Below are 17,035 nucleotides of genomic sequence, written 5' to 3'. Positions count from 1 at the left end.
GCCGTCGTTTCTCCAAGCTAAAGAGCCCCAAGCGCTTTAACTTTTCTTCATAGGGAAAGTGTTCCGACCCTTTTATCATTCTAGTTGTCCTTTTCTGCACTTTTTCCAATGCTAGAATATCCTTTTTGAGGTGTGACAACCAGAACTGTACACAGTACTCCAGATGAGGTGGCACCATCGATTTATACAGGGGCGTGATGATATTGGCTGATTTGTTTTCAATTCCCTTCCTAGTAAGAGGGGGCTTCTCCCACAAGAAGAAAGCCGACCTTCGTCCCATGCACAATCCATGAGCTGTCTATTTCCATACGAATCTGAAAACCTTGGCCTGCTTTAATCTGCATACGTAGGAAACTGGACGAGGAGTACAAAGATCGGGTGGCGCTTCTCAGAAACGAACTTCGGAAAGAACGGGAGCAGATCCTTCAGCAAGCCGGCAAGCAGCGGGTGGAGCTGGAACACGAGATCGAGGCATTGAAAACGGAGGAGAACTACCTCCGGGACCGCCTTGCTCTGACTCTGAAGGTAACGATCCCAGGGAAAGGGCTCAGCCGGGCTTCTGGGTTCCAAGTCCTCTACTCAAAAGAAAGCGAGCGAATTGGCACCCATTCTCATAAGTCTGGTTGCATTTATCACAAAGCACAGAGATCTGAAGCAAATACGTTCGTCTGTGGTCGATGCTCCCTCTAAGCTGTGGAGTCTTGTGAGCAAAAATTCTATTTTGTGAGCGACTGGCATTAAAGTTGTGAGCGAGCGATTGGGCTACGTCATAAATTAGCTTGCTCTGGAGCCCTCCTTCCTGAGCTGAGACAAAAAATGTGTGAGCCGGAGGCTAAAAAACTGTGAGCTAGCTCACACTAACTCAGCTTAGAGGGAACACTGTCTGTGATAGGTGCCCTGTTATTCTGAGGGAGCCTCAGGTTTTTTTATGACCCTCTTGGTCTCTTTTAGGAAAACAGTCGATTAGAGAGCGAGCTTTTGGAGACGGGAGAGAAGCTGGCCAAGTACGAAAGCACCACGAGCAAACTGCAGAAGAACTTGGAGAACGTCTTGGCGGAGAAGGTCAGTCTGTGTGTCGCATTTAGGGCCCCGCCGAGGTTGAAGGGATAAGTAAAGTTGAGAAAATGAGAAGGCCAAAAATCAGCATAAGCAGAAAACTGAAAATAGGGATTAGTTGGCCTTTACGTCCAGAGATCTTTTTCTTACACTACATATCTGTGTTTCCCGTGAAAAATCAGGCAATTCTCTTACACTTGTTCAGGATGGACACAGAGAGTGATTGAAATGTGGAGTTCGCTGCCAGAGGATGTAGTGATGGCCACAGGAATAAACAGCTTTCAAAGGGGATTAGATAGATTCATGGAGGATACGTCTATCAATGGCTGCTAGCTCTGGTGAATGAGAGGAACCTTCACATTCAGAGGCACAAATCCTCTGAATCTCAGAGCCCGGAGGCAACCTCAGGGGAAGGTCTCGGCCTCTCTGCCCTGCTGTTGGCCCGCCAGAGGAACTGGTTGGGCGCTGTGTGAGACAGGATGCTGCGCTAGACGGACCCCTGATCTGATCCAGCAGGGCTCTTCTGATGTTCTTATGAAGGCCTCAGCCACTATGCCTTGTTGTTGGCCCTCCATGGGAACTAGTTGACCACTGTGTGAGACTTGGATGCTGGACTAAATGGACCTTCACTGGTCTGACCCAGCAGGGCTCTTCTGATGTTCTTAGGAAGGCCTTGGCCTCTCTGCCCCGTTGTTGGCCCTCCAGAGGAACTGGTTGGCTACTGTGTGAGGCAGGATAGTGGACTAGATGAACCACTGGTCTAATCCAGCAGGGCTCTTCTGATGTTCTAATGAAGGCCTCGGCCTCTCTGCCCTGTTATTGGCCCTCCAGAGGAAGAACTGGTTGGCCACTGTGTGAGGCAGAATGCAGGACTAGATGGACCCTCACTGGTCTGATCCAGCAGGGCTCTTCTGATGTTCTTAAGAAGGCCTTGGCCTCTCTGCCCCATTGTTGGCCCTCCAGAGGAACTGGTTGGCTACTGTGTGAGGCAGGATAGTGGACTAGATGGACCACTGGTCTGATCCAACAAGGCCCTTCTGATGTTATGAAGGCCTCAGCCACTATGCCTTCTTGTTGGCCCTCCAGAGGAACTGGTTGGGCGCTGTGTGAGACAGGATGCTGGGCTAGACGGACCACTGCCCTGATCCAGCAGGGCTCTTCTGATGTTCTTATGAAGGCCTCAGCCACTATGCCTTGTTGTTGGCCCTCCAGGGGAACTGGTTGGCCACTGTGTGAGGCAGGATAGTGGACTAGACGGACCACTGGCCTGATCCAACAAGGCCCTTCTGATGTTCTTATGAAGGCCTCGGCCTCTCTGCTCTGCTGTCGGCCCTCTATAGGAACTGGTTGGCCACTGTGTGGGACAGGATGCTGGAATAGATGGACCCTCACTGGTCTGGTCCAGCAGAGCTCTTCTTGTGTTTTTATTAACTGCTATTAGAATTGTACTTGCCCAATACTGGAAGCAGTATATGATGCCAGATACCATGTGAGAACAGTTAGAGACAGTCAAAGAAATGATCATGAAACTTACTGTATTACAGAAAGCAGAACAAGGTCTGAGTCCAGTGGGGGCGCCTTTAAGACCAGCAAAGTTTTATTCTGGGTAGAAGCTCTCGTGTACACCCTGGACTCAAACGTTGTTCTGCTGCTTCAGAGCAACACGGCAACCAACTGAATCTGTATTACGGAAAGGTAATTGTTCATTTTCGTTTGACTTTTTGTGGACCTCTGCTGTCAGTCGAATAGAGCTAAATGTGCAAATGACATATAATCAGGGGTCATTTTGTAGAAAAAGAGGTGCAGGAGCTCATTAGCATAACTCATTAGCATAACTCATTTGCATATGCCACACCCCCTGACATCACCGGAAGTGTGTCAGAAGGCAACACCCACCGCTCAGGCTCCACTGGACTGTTCTGGATTGCTAGCTATTGGGGGGTTGGGGAACGTGCCGATCCGTTGTTGACCCACCAGAGGCGTACAGAAGGTCATCAGCTGCGATCCAAGAAGGGAGATGTGCCAGAGGAAAGAAAGGTGTGGTGGGGGGGGGCAGGGTTCTGGAGGAGGAGGGATGCTGGGGTCCAACTGTAGAAGCCAAAATTGTGAGCTCACGGGAGGAAGTGGAATTCCAAAAACAACATCCCTGAGTCAATAAAGATAAGTTGCAATAACATTGACTATAGTAATTCTGTAGAAAATTTTCTTCTATTATTGCACACATGCTAACGAATACTGTGAGGACCTTGGGGTCTGTTATTGGAGAGTCATAGAATCATAGAATGTTAGAGTTGGAAGGGACCTTGCAGGTCATCTAGTCCAACCCCCCCTGCACTGCAGGAGCGCAGCCGAAAGATAGCCCTACAACATACCCGAAAGATGGTCGTCCAGCCTCCGCTTGAAAACGTCCAGGAAAGGAGCATCCACCACCTCCCGAGGCAGACTGTTCCACTGCTCAACCACTCTGACAGTTAGGAAGTTTTTCCTGATATTTAGCCGGTAACGACTCCCTTGTAATTTCCACCCATTAGATCTAGTCTTGCAATCCGGAGCAAGAGAGAATAGATCCGTTCCATCTTCTACATGGCAGCCCTTCAGATACCTGAAGACTGCAATCATGTCCCCCTTCTAAGCCTTCTCTTTCCCAGGCTAAACATACCCAACTCTTTCAACCTTTCCTCATAAGACTTGGATTCCAACCCTCTCACCATCCTGGTTGCCTTCTTCTGGACACGCTCGAGCTTGTCAACATCCTACAACAGGGAATCAACAGGGAATGTTTCCTTCAAGAGTTGATAAGTAGTAATTGATAAGAATTGGGATTGCTACACGCTCAGTTAAAGCAAACATTGTGAAACGAATTGTTTTCATTGCGCAGTATTCGTTAGCGTGTGAGCGGCGATAGAAGAAAATTTTCTACAGAATTACTACAGTAAATGTTCTTGCAACTTATCTTTATTCTTTGTTATTTTTGTCACGGATGTTGTTTTTGGGGGTCCAACTGTAAGGCCTTGTACCATGAGAAGAGGTAGTATCGATTTTTTTTAAAACTTTGTGTTCAAATTTTTCAAGTGCAGTAGCTTTGCACAGCGCCATTGCAAGACTCAGAGTGAATCCAACAAAACAAAAACCCCGCTGACTGAACAAAAACCCTTGCCTTACTACAGATATCAAACAATGAACCATTCTAGAATTAAAATACAGTGGTGAAGTAACCTAGCAACATAGGGCATACAAGTTCAGTTGAGTGAATAGTGTTGACTCGCGTGTATAATGTTTTAATAAATGACCTGTAGAGCAGGGGTTTCTGGAGGATGGTGGCAGCGCTTTCATTGGAGATATGTGGGAGGGGGGAGAAATACAGGGAGTCCCTTTCCCTTGTCCCTGACCTAGCATCCAGCACAACCCCTACAGAAGAATTCATCACATTGCCCTGCCTTTTTGAGTATTCCACGTGTGAGTGAGCAAAGCTTATTGACAGGGTCGCTCTTTGGCTCTAGTTCGGCGACCTCGATCCCAGCAGCGCCGAGTTCTTCCTGCAAGAGGAGCGGCTGACGCAGATGAAGATCGAGTACGAGCAGCAGTGCAGGGTAAGTGTGGCGGATCGTCAAAAAGAGCACAGGAATGGTCTGTTCGGGGCCACATGTCCCCCCAACAGTGCTGGTGAAAACATCAGGTTCAAGAGACCCCACTTGAGGTAGCGAGTTGCAGCTAGCTCAAACGGTGAACCACAAAGGAAGAATTCTGATAGCGGTCTCCAGTTCCAGTAGTGTTACCTTCATGCCTGAGAGCATCGTGGTGGCGTGTGATCGTGGTATCTTCCCTAGCTCGCTTAGAAACGGAAGCAGAATTTGAGGTGAGGTTTTGAACCTGAAATGTGGAATGTTTTCCTGAATATGCACACCCCGGCTTAGGCCTGGCCCAGGCCCACAGCTACGGTGGGGCCTCTGGGGGGGCCCTGCCCCTCAACTTCCCAACGAGGCCCCCCCAACTCAGGGCCCACAACCTGGCGGAGCAGGAAGGGAGGGTGAGATGCGGCCGAGGCGGGTCTTTGCACTCTCACAGCCGACGTTGGGTTTTGTTTTTTTAATAACAAACAGATGCAGCTTCTTATTACAGGACAATTATATGAAACTTTTATTAGAAATTAAGAAAGACCTGGAAAAGTGGAAAGAGTTGCCAATCTCTCTAATGGGAAGAATAGCCACTATAAAAATGAACATTCTACGAAGGGGGAACTTTTTATTCCAAACTATCCGAATCTTTAAAAATCAACAGTGTTTTAAAGAGCTAGATAAACTTATGAAACAATTTATATGGCAAGGCCAGAGGCCTAGAATAAGAATGAAGGCACTGCAGGATGCAAAAGAAAGAGCTGGATTTGCTTTGTCGCACTGATCTCTATACTATAAAGCAGCCTCATTGACTTGGGTAAAAGAGTGGCTTACCCTGGATAATCCTAGGCTATTAAAGCTGGAGGGTCACAGCCGACTTTGAAGCGGGCTACAGAAACAGGAAGACCCGGCCTGCCGGACCTTCCTCTGTCTCCCCTCCTGTTCGGCAGAGCAGGAGGGGAGAGCGAGAAGCGGTGAATCTTCGTGCTCTCGCAGCTGGCTTTGAATCTGGCCACGAAAGCAGGAAGACCAGCCCAGGGAGGCCGCCTCTTGTCCTCTCCTCCTGCTCGACTTTCTAAAATGTCTGCCACTTCTCCTCTAAATCAAGATTCCTGTCCCTCTGTTACCCATTAGAAGGAAACACGGGACCAAGAACCTGGGGTTTCCTGCTGGTTCTGCCCTCGCTGTCCACCCGGAGCCTGCGTGTGGATGCTGGCCCATGAGCTGGAGCGAGTTGTTCACCTTAGGAGGGGTCATTTTGTAGAAAAAGAGGTGCAGGAGCTCATTAGCATAACTTATTTACACAACTTATTTGCATATGCCACACCCCCTGACATCACCAGAAGTGTGTCAGAAGGCAACACCCACCGCTCTGGCTCCACTGGACTCTTTTGGATTGCTAGCTATGGGGGGGGGGACGTGCAGATCTGCCCTCACAGAGGAGGGAGAGCTTGTACCTGAATAAAACTTGGTCTTAAAGGTGCCACTGGACTGTTCTGGATTGCTAGCTATTGGGGGGGGGGGAAGGTGCAGATCTGCCCTCGCAGAGGAGGGAGAGCTTGTACCTGAATAAAAATTGGTCTTAAAGGTGCCACTGGACTGTTCGGGATTGCTAGCTATTGGGGGGGGGGAACCAGCAGGAGGGTGGGAGTTGTGCCGGAAGGGCGGCGGGGGGGGGGGGGGGGCTCTGCAACTTACCTGGCTGCTTCTTGCTCCTCATGGCCCGACTGAGGGCTGCTGGGAGCAGGGGTCGAGGCTTGCTGCATGTGCCCACCCCCTGGGGTCCTTACTGCCGGAGCTCCGCTCCTTTGCACTCCCGCAGGAAATGACCCCTGGTCAGGAGTATTCAAAGTGGTGTTTTGCCCCAGGGAAATGTGCTCAGAATTGAACCCACACGGTGAGACGTCTCTGGCAGACTTGCAGATGCTGCTGTGGTTGGGACCAGTGTTCCCTCTAAGCTGAGTTAGCGTGAGCTAGCTCACATTTTTTTTAGCTTCTGGCTCACACATTTTCATCTTTGCTCAGGAAGTACAGCTCCAGAGCAAACCAATTTATGCAGGAGCCAAATCGGGCACTCATGGCTTTAATGCCAGGAGCTCCCAAAGTAGAATTTTTGCTCGCAAGACTCCACAGCTTCGAGGGAGCATTGGTTGGTACTGGTGTATTTCAGAACTAAGCATGCGTACAAAGCTGCCTTCTACTGAATCAGACCCTCGGCCCATTAAAGTCAGTATTTTCTACTCAGACTAGTAGTGGTTCTCCAAGGTCTCCGGCAGAGGTCTCTCATATTACTTCTCACCTGATCCTTTAACTGGAGAGGCCAGGGATTGAACCTGGGACCTTCTGCGTGCCAAGCTTCTCTCTCACAACATCCTAAAAATGTCACCCAGTGGACCATTTGTGCTGCTGCTCCCGCCTTGACCGCTCCCCCACCCGTTGTTATCCAGGAACTCCAAGACCAGATTGACGAACTGCAGTCTCAGCTGGAGGCTTATCGTACTCAAGGCAAAGTGGTCCGAAGTTCCTTTAACAGCTCTCTCTACGAGGAGCTGGGCGGCGGCGGAGTCGAAAGCAATCACGGTAAAAGTTGCCCCCTGGTTGTATGTGTCAAGAGCCAGTCCTGTAAGGGCAGGGGTCCGTGCGTGTGTGCGTGTGTCTAGGGGGCAGTAAGAACGTAAGAACGTAAGAGAAGCCAATGTTAGATCATTCTTGGTGCTTGGGGGGAGGCAACAGTGGGAGGGCTTCTGGTGTCCTGGCCCCACTGGTGGACCTCCTGATGGCCCCTGGTGTTTTTGGCCACTGTGTGACACAGAGTGTTGGACTGGATGGGCCACTGGTCTGATCCAGCATTGGCTTCGCTGATGTTCTTATGTCTGGGGCAAGGAATGCTCTGTATTCTTGGTGCTTGGAGAGGGGGGGCAACAGTGGGAGGGGGCTCCTAGTGTCCCCGCCCCACTGGTGGACCTCCTGATGGCCCCTGGTATTTTTGGCCACTGTGTGACACAGAGTGTTGGACTGGATGGGCCACTGGTCTGATCCAGCATTGGCTTCGCTGATGTTCTTATGTCTGGGGCAAGGGATGCTCTGTATTCTTGGTGCTTGGAGAGGGGGGGCAACAGTGGGAGGGGGCTCCTAGTGTCCCGGCCCCACTGGTGGACCTCCTGATGGCACTGGTATTTCTGGCCACTGTGTGACACAGAGTGTTGGACTGGATGGGCCATTGGCCTGATCCAACATTGGCTTCGCTGATGTTCTTATGTCTGGGGCAAGGGATGCTCTGTCTTCTTGGTGCTTGGAGAGGGGGGGCAACAGTGGGAGGGGGCTTCTAGTGTCCTGGCCCCACTGGTGGACCTCCTGATGGCACTGGTATTTCTGGCCACTGTGTGACAGTGTTGGACTGGATGGGCCATTGGCCTGATCCAACACGGGCTTCTCTTATGCTCTTATGAATTACAGTAGTCTAGTCTAGAGGTGACCAGTGCATGGATTACTGCGGCCAGGTCAGGGCGCAACGGGAAAGGAGCCAGTTGCTGGGCTTGGCAAAGATGGAGAAATGCCAGCCCGGTAACATGAATGACTTGGGCCTTCATTGATAAGGAGGCTGGAAGCCTGGACTCCAGTCTCGAGGAGCCCCGCCCACCAGCCACAGAACCACCCTCCGCATGAACGACATCAATCCTAAACTGTGGTGCCCCAAACTAAGTTATCCATGGATCAGGGCTCTTTTTGTAGAAAAAGCCCAGCAGGAACTCATTAGCATAATAGGCCACACCCAACAGAAAACCTCATTAGCATATTAGGCCACACCCCTGACAGCACAGCTTATTGGCATATTAGGCCACACCCCCGCGTTACCAGAAGTTTGGTCATCCAGCCACACCCACCTTTCCCTTCTTATTCTGTTTACCTTGTTTGTTGTCAAAACCCAGGGCCATTTTTTGTAGCAGGAACTCCTTTGCATGTTAGGCCACACAGCCCTACTGTAGCCAATCCTAATGAGTTTCTGCTGTTGGGTGTGGCCTATTATGCTAATGAGTTCCTGCTGGGAGTGGCCAACTCGGGAGCCAGACGGAACTCCGTTCCCGTGTGTTCCTGCCCCAAAATAGCCCTGCATGGAGTCTAGCCTACAAGTGGTGAGCAGGGGGTATCCAGCTTTCAGAAAAAGTGGATTCTCAATAAAAGTGGTTGAATATGCATTTTTCTGTCGGCTTGTGCTTTGTAGAGGCCGGTTCTGAGGACTGCAACCCACTGAACATGAGCATAGAAGCGGAAATGGCCATCGAACAGATGAAAGATCAACACCACCGGGATCTCTGCAACCTTCGGCAGGAGCTGGAAAACAGGGTAAGCTGCCTCCCTTGGAACTGGAAGCCTGAAGACAGACCAGACAGAGGATGATATCCACAGGGATAAACAGACTTAAAAGGGGATTGGACAGATGCGTGGGGGATACGTCCATCAGTGGCTACTAGCCATGTTGACTTTGTGTTCATTGGCATGAATACCAGTGCCAAGAGGCAACATCAGGGGAAGGCCTAAGCCTCTATGCCCTGTTGTTGGCACTCCAGAGGAACTGGTTGGCCCCTGTGTGAGACAGGATGCTGGACTAGATGGACCCTCACTGGTCTGATCCAGCAGGGCTCTTCTGATGTTCTCATGAAAGCCTTGGCCTCTCTGCCCTGTTCTTGGCCATCCAGAGGAACTGGTTGGCCCCTGTGTGAGACAGGATGCTGGACTACATGGACCCTCACTGGTCTGATCCAGCAGGGCTCTTCTGATGTTCTAATGAAGGCCTTAGCCTGTGTGAGACAGGAGGCTGGACTAGAAGGCCCTCAGCTTCTTGTCTGAGCAAAGTCTCAAACCTGGGGCTCCCTGGCCCATGTTCAGTGCTCCACCCACTACAGATCACTGCCAGTAATTTAATAAAGAACAAAATAAGTTTCTGGTTATTTTGAACTGTTGCTGATGAAAGGAACTTGTAAATATAACTGGCAAAACTTGGTGTCACAAACAGTCTGTCAAACTCCCAAAACTCCACTCTGGCAGTCGTAGACACTCAGTCTAATCTCTCTCTCTCTCATCTATATAGCCACACCGGCTGAACTCTTTGTCTTATTCACACAGAATAGACTCAAAAACTACCATGGTCACACAGACTATGTTCTCTCTTCACACACAGAATTACCTCATAGACACCCCTCCTTCCACACTCTCAGTCATCAGCCAATCACATCACACTTGTCTCCCTCTATTACTCTTCTCATATTACTGCAGTCAAACTAAACTTTTAAAGAAACACACACACCAAAAATGGAATCATTACACACAGAATAGCGAATAAGTAAGGAGGGCTTTCTGAAAGCACTTGGCGGGTGCCAGGAATGGTGTCCACAGGGGTCCACGAGCACCCTTTTGGGGACTCCTGCTCTGATAGGTTCTCCTATTTCCTTGCCTGCCATACAACAAGGTTGCCCAAGGTCTTTGTGAGCTGGGAACCTGCAGAGGTGCTAAGCCAGGGTCCTTTCCTTCTCTCAATTCAGATCCACCACTACGGGAAGCAGCTGGAGGAGACCCAGAACCACTGCGAGGAGGAGAAGGTGCACCTTCAGCAGAAGTTCTGCCAGGAGATGCTGAGCAGGCAGCAGCAAGTCGACGACCTCCAAGCCCAAGTTTCTGACCTCCAGGCAGAGCTGGCCCGGCTCAGGCAGAGGGCCGGCCCAGAACAGAGGGAGGTGCAGTTGGGCGTGGAGGAGACGGTCAGCGGCCAGGAGGCCCTGAGGCTCCAACATGGCGAGGAGCTCCAGGCCTGGCTGGAAGAGACCCGTGAGAGTTTCAGCCGAGAGCGGGAGGAGCTGATACAGGCCGGCGTTTGGATGGAGGCCAAAATGAGATCGATGGCGCAGACCGTCCAAGAAGAGAAAGCCGAGCTGGAGCGTGGGTTCTGCAAGCAGCTGCAGTTGCTGGCGGAGCGGCACGCCCTGGAGAAGGAGCAGATCCAGCGAGAACTGGCAGAGAAGCACCAGCAGGAGCTCCAGGAAGAGAGGTTGGCATCAGGGGGCATTTTACAGCGAGCATCTTTAAGTCTGTCCTATCAAGAAAGACCCTTAATTGGGTTTAACTATCTTACAAGGGACTTCTAGAACTTGGGGGAGAGGGGAATTGGGGATCTACAGAAATTTCAGCACTCTCAGTAGATGCGGCGGCGGCAGAGCTAGGAAGCCCAGATACGTTTATCACGTATTATCATGGAAACCTTTTATCCTCTTGTGGTGTAGCACACCAGCTTTCTGGTTGCTTCCCATCTGGCAGAAGGGAAGAGTAAATGAGTCTCATCTGTCTTTATTGCGGCCATTATTTAATATTTTCCCTGCTGCTCTTCCCAGGCAATGCGAGTGGTGTGTTATCAACCAGCAGCCCGATAAATGCTGCTCGTTCAAAAGTGCTCTTGGCCGAGATCACAGGAGAGCAGCGTTGCAGTACTAACTAATAGCAAGGTGCTTTGAGTGCTAGTTAGCATCAAAATTACTAGTAAGATGGGATGGCGGAGCTGGCATTAGTGATAATACTCGTTTGGCATTTCTACGGCAAGTTCGGGTGTTAAAGAAGCATTTTACAAACAGTATTGCAATAAAACAGTCCTGCGAGGCCAGCGCAGAACGACAGGAAGGGAGTGGGAGAGCAGCTTCACCTAGCCAGTGTGTATAGATAGGAGGTGAGGTTTGAACGAGGGGCCTTGACAGCACATGCCTTGCTCACCGCAATCCGCTAGACAGCTTTGGGGACCGAGTGTACTGCATAAGAATCCACCGCATCCCCCTTATTACTGTGCGGAGGCAACTCTAATGTAGACAGAGTGTGGAAGCCCCAAGGGCTCTCTGTGCATTTTAACTCCGAGTAGGACCTTCAGAAGATTGTTCCAATCTGAACAGATCCTTTCCCCTTTCATGAATGTGTTTCTGATGGGAAATGTTGGGTGAAAAATGATCAAGGAAGCAAATCCTGAGTTCTGTTAAATTGTTGGTCTTCAGTTGGTGAAACATAGAACTAAAACGTTGGAAGGGAACATCCGGTCCAACCCGCTACACCATGAAGGATGATCTAGAGTGTCCCTGACCACTAAATGTCCAGTCTCTGCTTAAACACCTTCAAGGAAGGTCATCCCTGGGTCTCCGATTCCACCACTGAACAGCCCTTATTATTAAAAAGTTTTTCCGGATATCCCACCAATATCTCTCCACATGTAATTTAAATCCTTTATTACAAGTCCTCTCCTCCACTACCAATTGAAATTGCACCCTAGAATCATAGAATCACAGAGTTGGAAGGGGCCATATAAGCCATCTAGTCCAACCCCCTGCTCAATGCAGGACCAGCCTAGAGCATCCCCAACAAGTGTTTGTCCAGCCAAGGTTGTGTCCCGCCCCCTTTTTAAAACCGGCCGGGGGGGGGGGGAGCTCACCACCTCCCTAGGCAGCCGATTCTACTGTGGCACAACTCTGACTGTCAAAACGTTTTTCCTAGTATCCAGCCGGTACCTTCCCGCCCTTAATTTAAACCCATCCTTTGCTGCCAAGAGGAACAGCTCTCTGCCCTCCTCTAAGGGACAGCCCTTCAAATACTTCAAGAGAGCAATCATGTCCCCCCTCAACCTCCTCTTCTCCAGACTGAACATTCTCAAGGACCTCAGCCTTTCCTCCTAGGGCTTCTTGGTCTCCGACCCCCGGATCATCCTTATCACTCTCCTCTGCACCCTGCCCTCCCGTAAATGATAGCCCGTCAAATATTTAAAAACACTTTAAAAGGACTGTGAACCACAAATGGTTTGGAGCCCTAGACCAATCTGGACCACTGTTGGAGGAGGGGAGGAAGAAGACAAGGTTAAAAGCGTGGAAGTGGGCTTCATGTTCGTGGTGGTGGTGGGGTTTCTAGAAGAGGCCCTAAGTCTGAAAAAGCTGAGGACTAGTGTCTTCAGAGACCTGTGCTCCTCTGTTCCTGAGTCAGCAGCGATTTCAGTAACTTGTTGTGTTGACCATGTTTAGGATAAAAATGGAAAGTGAGTTTAATGGAAGACTCTCTCGGGCTGAGGAGCAGTTCACCGTCGACCGGCAGGCCCTTGTGAGCAAATATGGGGAGGCAGTCAAAAACCTGGAAGAACGCTACCAGCAAGAGTTGCAAGAGCTTTCCAAGCTGCGAGACGAGGAGAAATCGCAATGGGAATTTGAAAAGGAGGAACTTATCCAGGACGGTGCAGAGGCCCGGGAGAGATGGAAAGAGGTACTCGAGAAAGAGAAGGCTCTTTCATCAGTGCTGGCCCAAGAGAAAGAGCTTCTGGAGAAGAATTTCAAGGAGCGTGTGAACTCGTTGACAATGGAGAAGGAGCAGCTTCAGAAGGAGATCTGGGAGGTGAAGAAGCAGGAGAACGAGTTACGGGGTCGGCTCTTACAAGTTCAAGCTGGTCACCAGAAGGAGCTGAGGGAGAGGGAAGAAGAAATTGCTGCTGTCGAGGCGAGTCGGAAGCAAGTCGGCCAAAAGCTTGAAGAGCTGGAGATGGAATTTTTGCACGAGAGGGAAGAACTGAGTTCCAGACTGGCTGCTCTTGAGCATTCGAAGGAAGAGGCAGTTATCCGAGCTTCAGAGGAAGAACGAGAGCTGAGGTCAGAAGTCTCAAAGCTTGAAAGCAGAGTAGAAGAACTGCAGCGGGAGTTGGTTCGCCTGTCCGAACTGCAGAGTAATTGTGTCCTCCCAAGCCAACGTGCAGAAATTGGGGGCGGTGATTCTCCAGGGATAACCCAGGAGACAAGAGATGGGCGAGATGATCCTCCAGACCTGCAGAGGGTCCAAGATCCAGCAGGAGCTGGAGAGACAGCAGCAGTGTCAGCAATGGGAAACTTCCCGTACGAGCCAGAAGAGCACGTTCATTCTCCAGCTTTCAGCCCACTCACTCCAGAAATATTCGCGGAATCTCAGCTCCTGAATCCAACAGACGACGACAATGATGAAGAACGAAGAAAAGATGAAATGGAAGAGGGAGATCCAAGTGGGCATCCTGTCACAGAAACTGAGACGGCAACCTCTGGAGAAATGACGGAGACGTGTTCCGACTTAAAAAAGGCCTATGAAGAAGTTCGGTCAGAGAACGAGACCCTCAAGCTCCAGAAACGGCAGCTTCAAGAGAGGATCTGTCTCCTGGAGATGGAATGCGAGCAAGCGGCTCTCGATCGGCAAGACATGGCTTCTCAGGTCCAGAGAGAACTGGATGAGATCCTTCAGGCAATCCCCAGGCCCAAGACGTTGCTCTGCGGAGATGACGAGAGTGAAGAAAGATCCTGTTGGGAGGAAACGGATGTTGCGCAAAATCATCCTGACTGCACAGCAGAAAACCAGAGGTTCTCTGCTGACGAGTCCGAGCCTGGCTTGAGTGTCGAGGAGGTGAGCGAGTATTCCTTGCAGTTTTGGAAGGACCACGGTGAAGCCATTAAAGAGGGGGAGCTGAAAACAGAGTGTGACGCGAGCAACAGAGCCCAGGTCAAAGTCCTCGCATTGTCCGAAGGGCTCCAGCTGGAAAACCAAGTTCTGAAAGACGAGGTGGTGAACCTGTTTGAGCGGAACAGCAAGCTGGAGAGCTACTTGCCGCGGCTGATAGGCCTGCAGCACAGGTTAGAGGAAAGCAGCCGAGCCAGCCTCAAATGGGAGCTGGAGAAGCAGCAGCTCCAGGAGAAAGTGATGGAGCTGGAAGAGGCGTGGGACCGGATGGCGGCGGAAAACCGGGAACTGCAGAGCACAAATCTGCGCTTGCACAGCCAGCTTGGAAAGCGGGAAGAGTTTATGGTGACCCTGAAGGCCCTGAAAGGGAGACCCGGCTTATGCGCGGAGGGCGCCAAAGAGGCAGAAGTGGAGAAGAGGGGACTCCAGGAACTGAACTGGAAGCTGAAGGAGAGAGTGGCTGCACTGCTCAAACAAAATGGCACACACACCCAGGAGAAGGACCACTTGAACGCGGCACTGCGCGGCTTGCAGTGCGCCTGCGGGGAGCAGCAGCAGCAGCTGGAGCACTGGAGGTAAAGGGGGGCCCCGCCACGGCCTAACCTCAGCCACTCGGCTCTGCTTCTTGGCACTAACCCCCTAGCCCTTTGCTGGCAGCCTCCTAACGGCTCCTACTGACTTCCTCTTGCTTCTTGTATTAACAAATAGATTAACCTGGGCTAGAAGATGACGCCTTCTTGGATTCTCTTTAACTGTCCTCTCTTGGAGACCCATCACTTTTAACAAGGGCTCGGCAACTCTGCAGCTTGAGATCTGGGTTGGGGAGCGGGGAGAGGGGGTTATGGGCATGTTTTTAATGGTCGACGAGGGTGATTTGTCTGGTCAACTGCAGGGAAAACGCGCTTGAATGCTTCCGAATGATTGGGCTGCTACTTCTGTATGATCACTTCTGTGGCTCTTTTCTCTCCCTTCCCTCCTCCAGCCTCACTTGGGTCTTCTTGTCTTCAGTGCACCTCAGTCCAATCAGTAACACCACAACGTTTCATTTACGTTTTCCTCGCTGTCTCATCCAGCCTCATCTCAAGCATCTAAATATCTGCCATATTTAGAAATAAAGTAGAAGCCAAAAATGAGAGATCACGGAAGTGGAAATCCCAACAACAACATCCGTGACAAAAGTAACGAAGAGCCAATAAAGATATGTTGCAAAATCATTTACTGTAGTAATTCTGTAGAAAATTCTCTTCTACTATCGGTCACATGCTGACGAATGCTGCGCAATGTAAACAATTTGTTTCACAATATTGGCTTTATCTGAGCGTGTAGCAATCACAATTCTTATCAATTACTACCTATCAACTCTTGAAGAAAACATTCCATGTTGACTCTCTAATAACTGAACCCAAGGTCTTCACAATGGGTTTTCTACAGAATTACTACAGTAAATGATTTTGCAACATGTCTTTATTGACTCTTTGTTATTTTTGTCACGGATGTTGTTTTTGGATTTCCATATTAGGAAATCCTAGGTCAGTTTAAAGGGTAAGTCCCGGGAGAACTGCTGGGTCAGACTAGTGGCCCATCTAGTCCAGCATCCCATCTCACACGGTGGTTGGCCACATGGTGTTTCCATGGAAGATGCTCTGAGGCTTCTCATTATAGAATAATAGAATCATAGAGTTGGAAGGGACCTCCAGGGTCATCTAGTCCAACCCCCTGCACAGTGCAGGAAATTTCCAAATACCTCTCCATACACACACACCCATTCACCCCTGTTCCACACCCAGAAGATGAGAAAAAACCTCCAGGATCTCCAGCCAAACTGGCCTGGAGAAAAATTGCTTCCTGACCCCAAAGTGGCGATCAGCATTTCCCTGGCCATGTTCAGAAAGGGCCACAAGAACTAAGCCCTGAGGCAGCCCTTCCTGCCTTCCCTCTCACGATGTGTCTAAGTTCACAGGATCAGCATTGCTGTCAGATGGCCATCTAAGCCTCTGTTTGAAAACCTCTAAAGGAGAGCCCACCACCTCCCGAGGAAGCCTGTTCCACTGAGGAACCGCTCCGACTGTCAGGAAGTTCATCCTAATGTTTAGCCAAAAACACTTCTGATTTAATTTCAACCCGTTGGTTCTGGTCTGACCTTCTGGGGCAACAGAAAACAACTCCGCACCATCCTCTATTGGACAGATGTGCCAATGTGAAGAAGAGTCATTCAAAGTAGAGAGTTAGGGTGGGGGTTAGAATTTTCTCTTACTTTTTTTTGCCACCAAGTTCAGATGATTTCTAGCGACCCCTAGTGGGGCTTGAAGGCCAGGAACGTTCCAAGGTGGCTTGCCATCGCCTGACTCTGCGTCATGACCCTGGTATTCCTTGGAGGCCTCCCGTCCAAATACTAGCCAGGGCCGGCCCCGCTTCGCTTCCGAGATCTGACGAGATCAGGCTGGCCTGGGCTATCCAGGTCAGGACAAAGTAGAAAGTTTAAAAACAGCTCGGCGTCGATCATAAATATCGAGCCGTTTGGTGCACAGAGCGGGGCTGGATGAATTCTCGGGAATTTAAGTCCCACGACATTTCCGTGTTTTTGCGCCGCAGGTGTGAGGCTGAGAGCCTCAGAGAAGAAAACGCCATTTTAAGGAAAGAAATCAGTTTGTTGCATGAGGAAGGGAATCTTTCAGGCCTGAGACTGAGGGAACTGAATGGCTCTCGAGAATTCCGGTAAGTCTCTCCAGGGGTCATTTCGTAGAAAAAGAGGTGCAGGGGGCTCATTAGCATGGCTCATTAGCATAACTTATTTGAATATGCCACACCCCCTGACATCACCAGAAGTGTGTCAGAAGGCAACACCCACCGCTCAGGCTCCACTGGGCTGTTTTGGATTGCTA

General features: G+C 50.3%; 1 protein-coding gene across 1 annotated transcript in view; it reads left to right on the top strand.

Annotated features, from left to right (window-relative positions):
* The window catches only part of NIN (ninein), a 141,506-nt gene that overhangs the window by 79,664 nt on the left and 44,807 nt on the right, over positions 1 to 17,035 (top strand). Inside the window, exons 10-17 of the mRNA XM_015420614.1 lie at positions 351 to 525; positions 952 to 1,062; positions 4,557 to 4,646; positions 7,118 to 7,250; positions 8,893 to 9,014; positions 10,211 to 10,713; positions 12,710 to 14,728; positions 16,746 to 16,868. Coding sequence (XP_015276100.1) covers positions 351 to 525; positions 952 to 1,062; positions 4,557 to 4,646; positions 7,118 to 7,250; positions 8,893 to 9,014; positions 10,211 to 10,713; positions 12,710 to 14,728; positions 16,746 to 16,868 — 3,276 coding nt within the window. The remainder of the gene's footprint in view (positions 1 to 350; positions 526 to 951; positions 1,063 to 4,556; positions 4,647 to 7,117; positions 7,251 to 8,892; positions 9,015 to 10,210; positions 10,714 to 12,709; positions 14,729 to 16,745; positions 16,869 to 17,035) is intronic.

This window comes from Gekko japonicus, unplaced genomic scaffold (genome assembly GCF_001447785.1).
Source record: "Gekko japonicus isolate JY-2015 unplaced genomic scaffold, Gekko_japonicus_V1.1 scaffold908, whole genome shotgun sequence".
Taxonomy (NCBI): Eukaryota; Metazoa; Chordata; class Lepidosauria; order Squamata; family Gekkonidae; genus Gekko; species Gekko japonicus.
The sequence above is the reverse complement of the archived record's forward strand: the minus strand, read 5'-3'. Positions and strand labels throughout refer to the sequence as shown.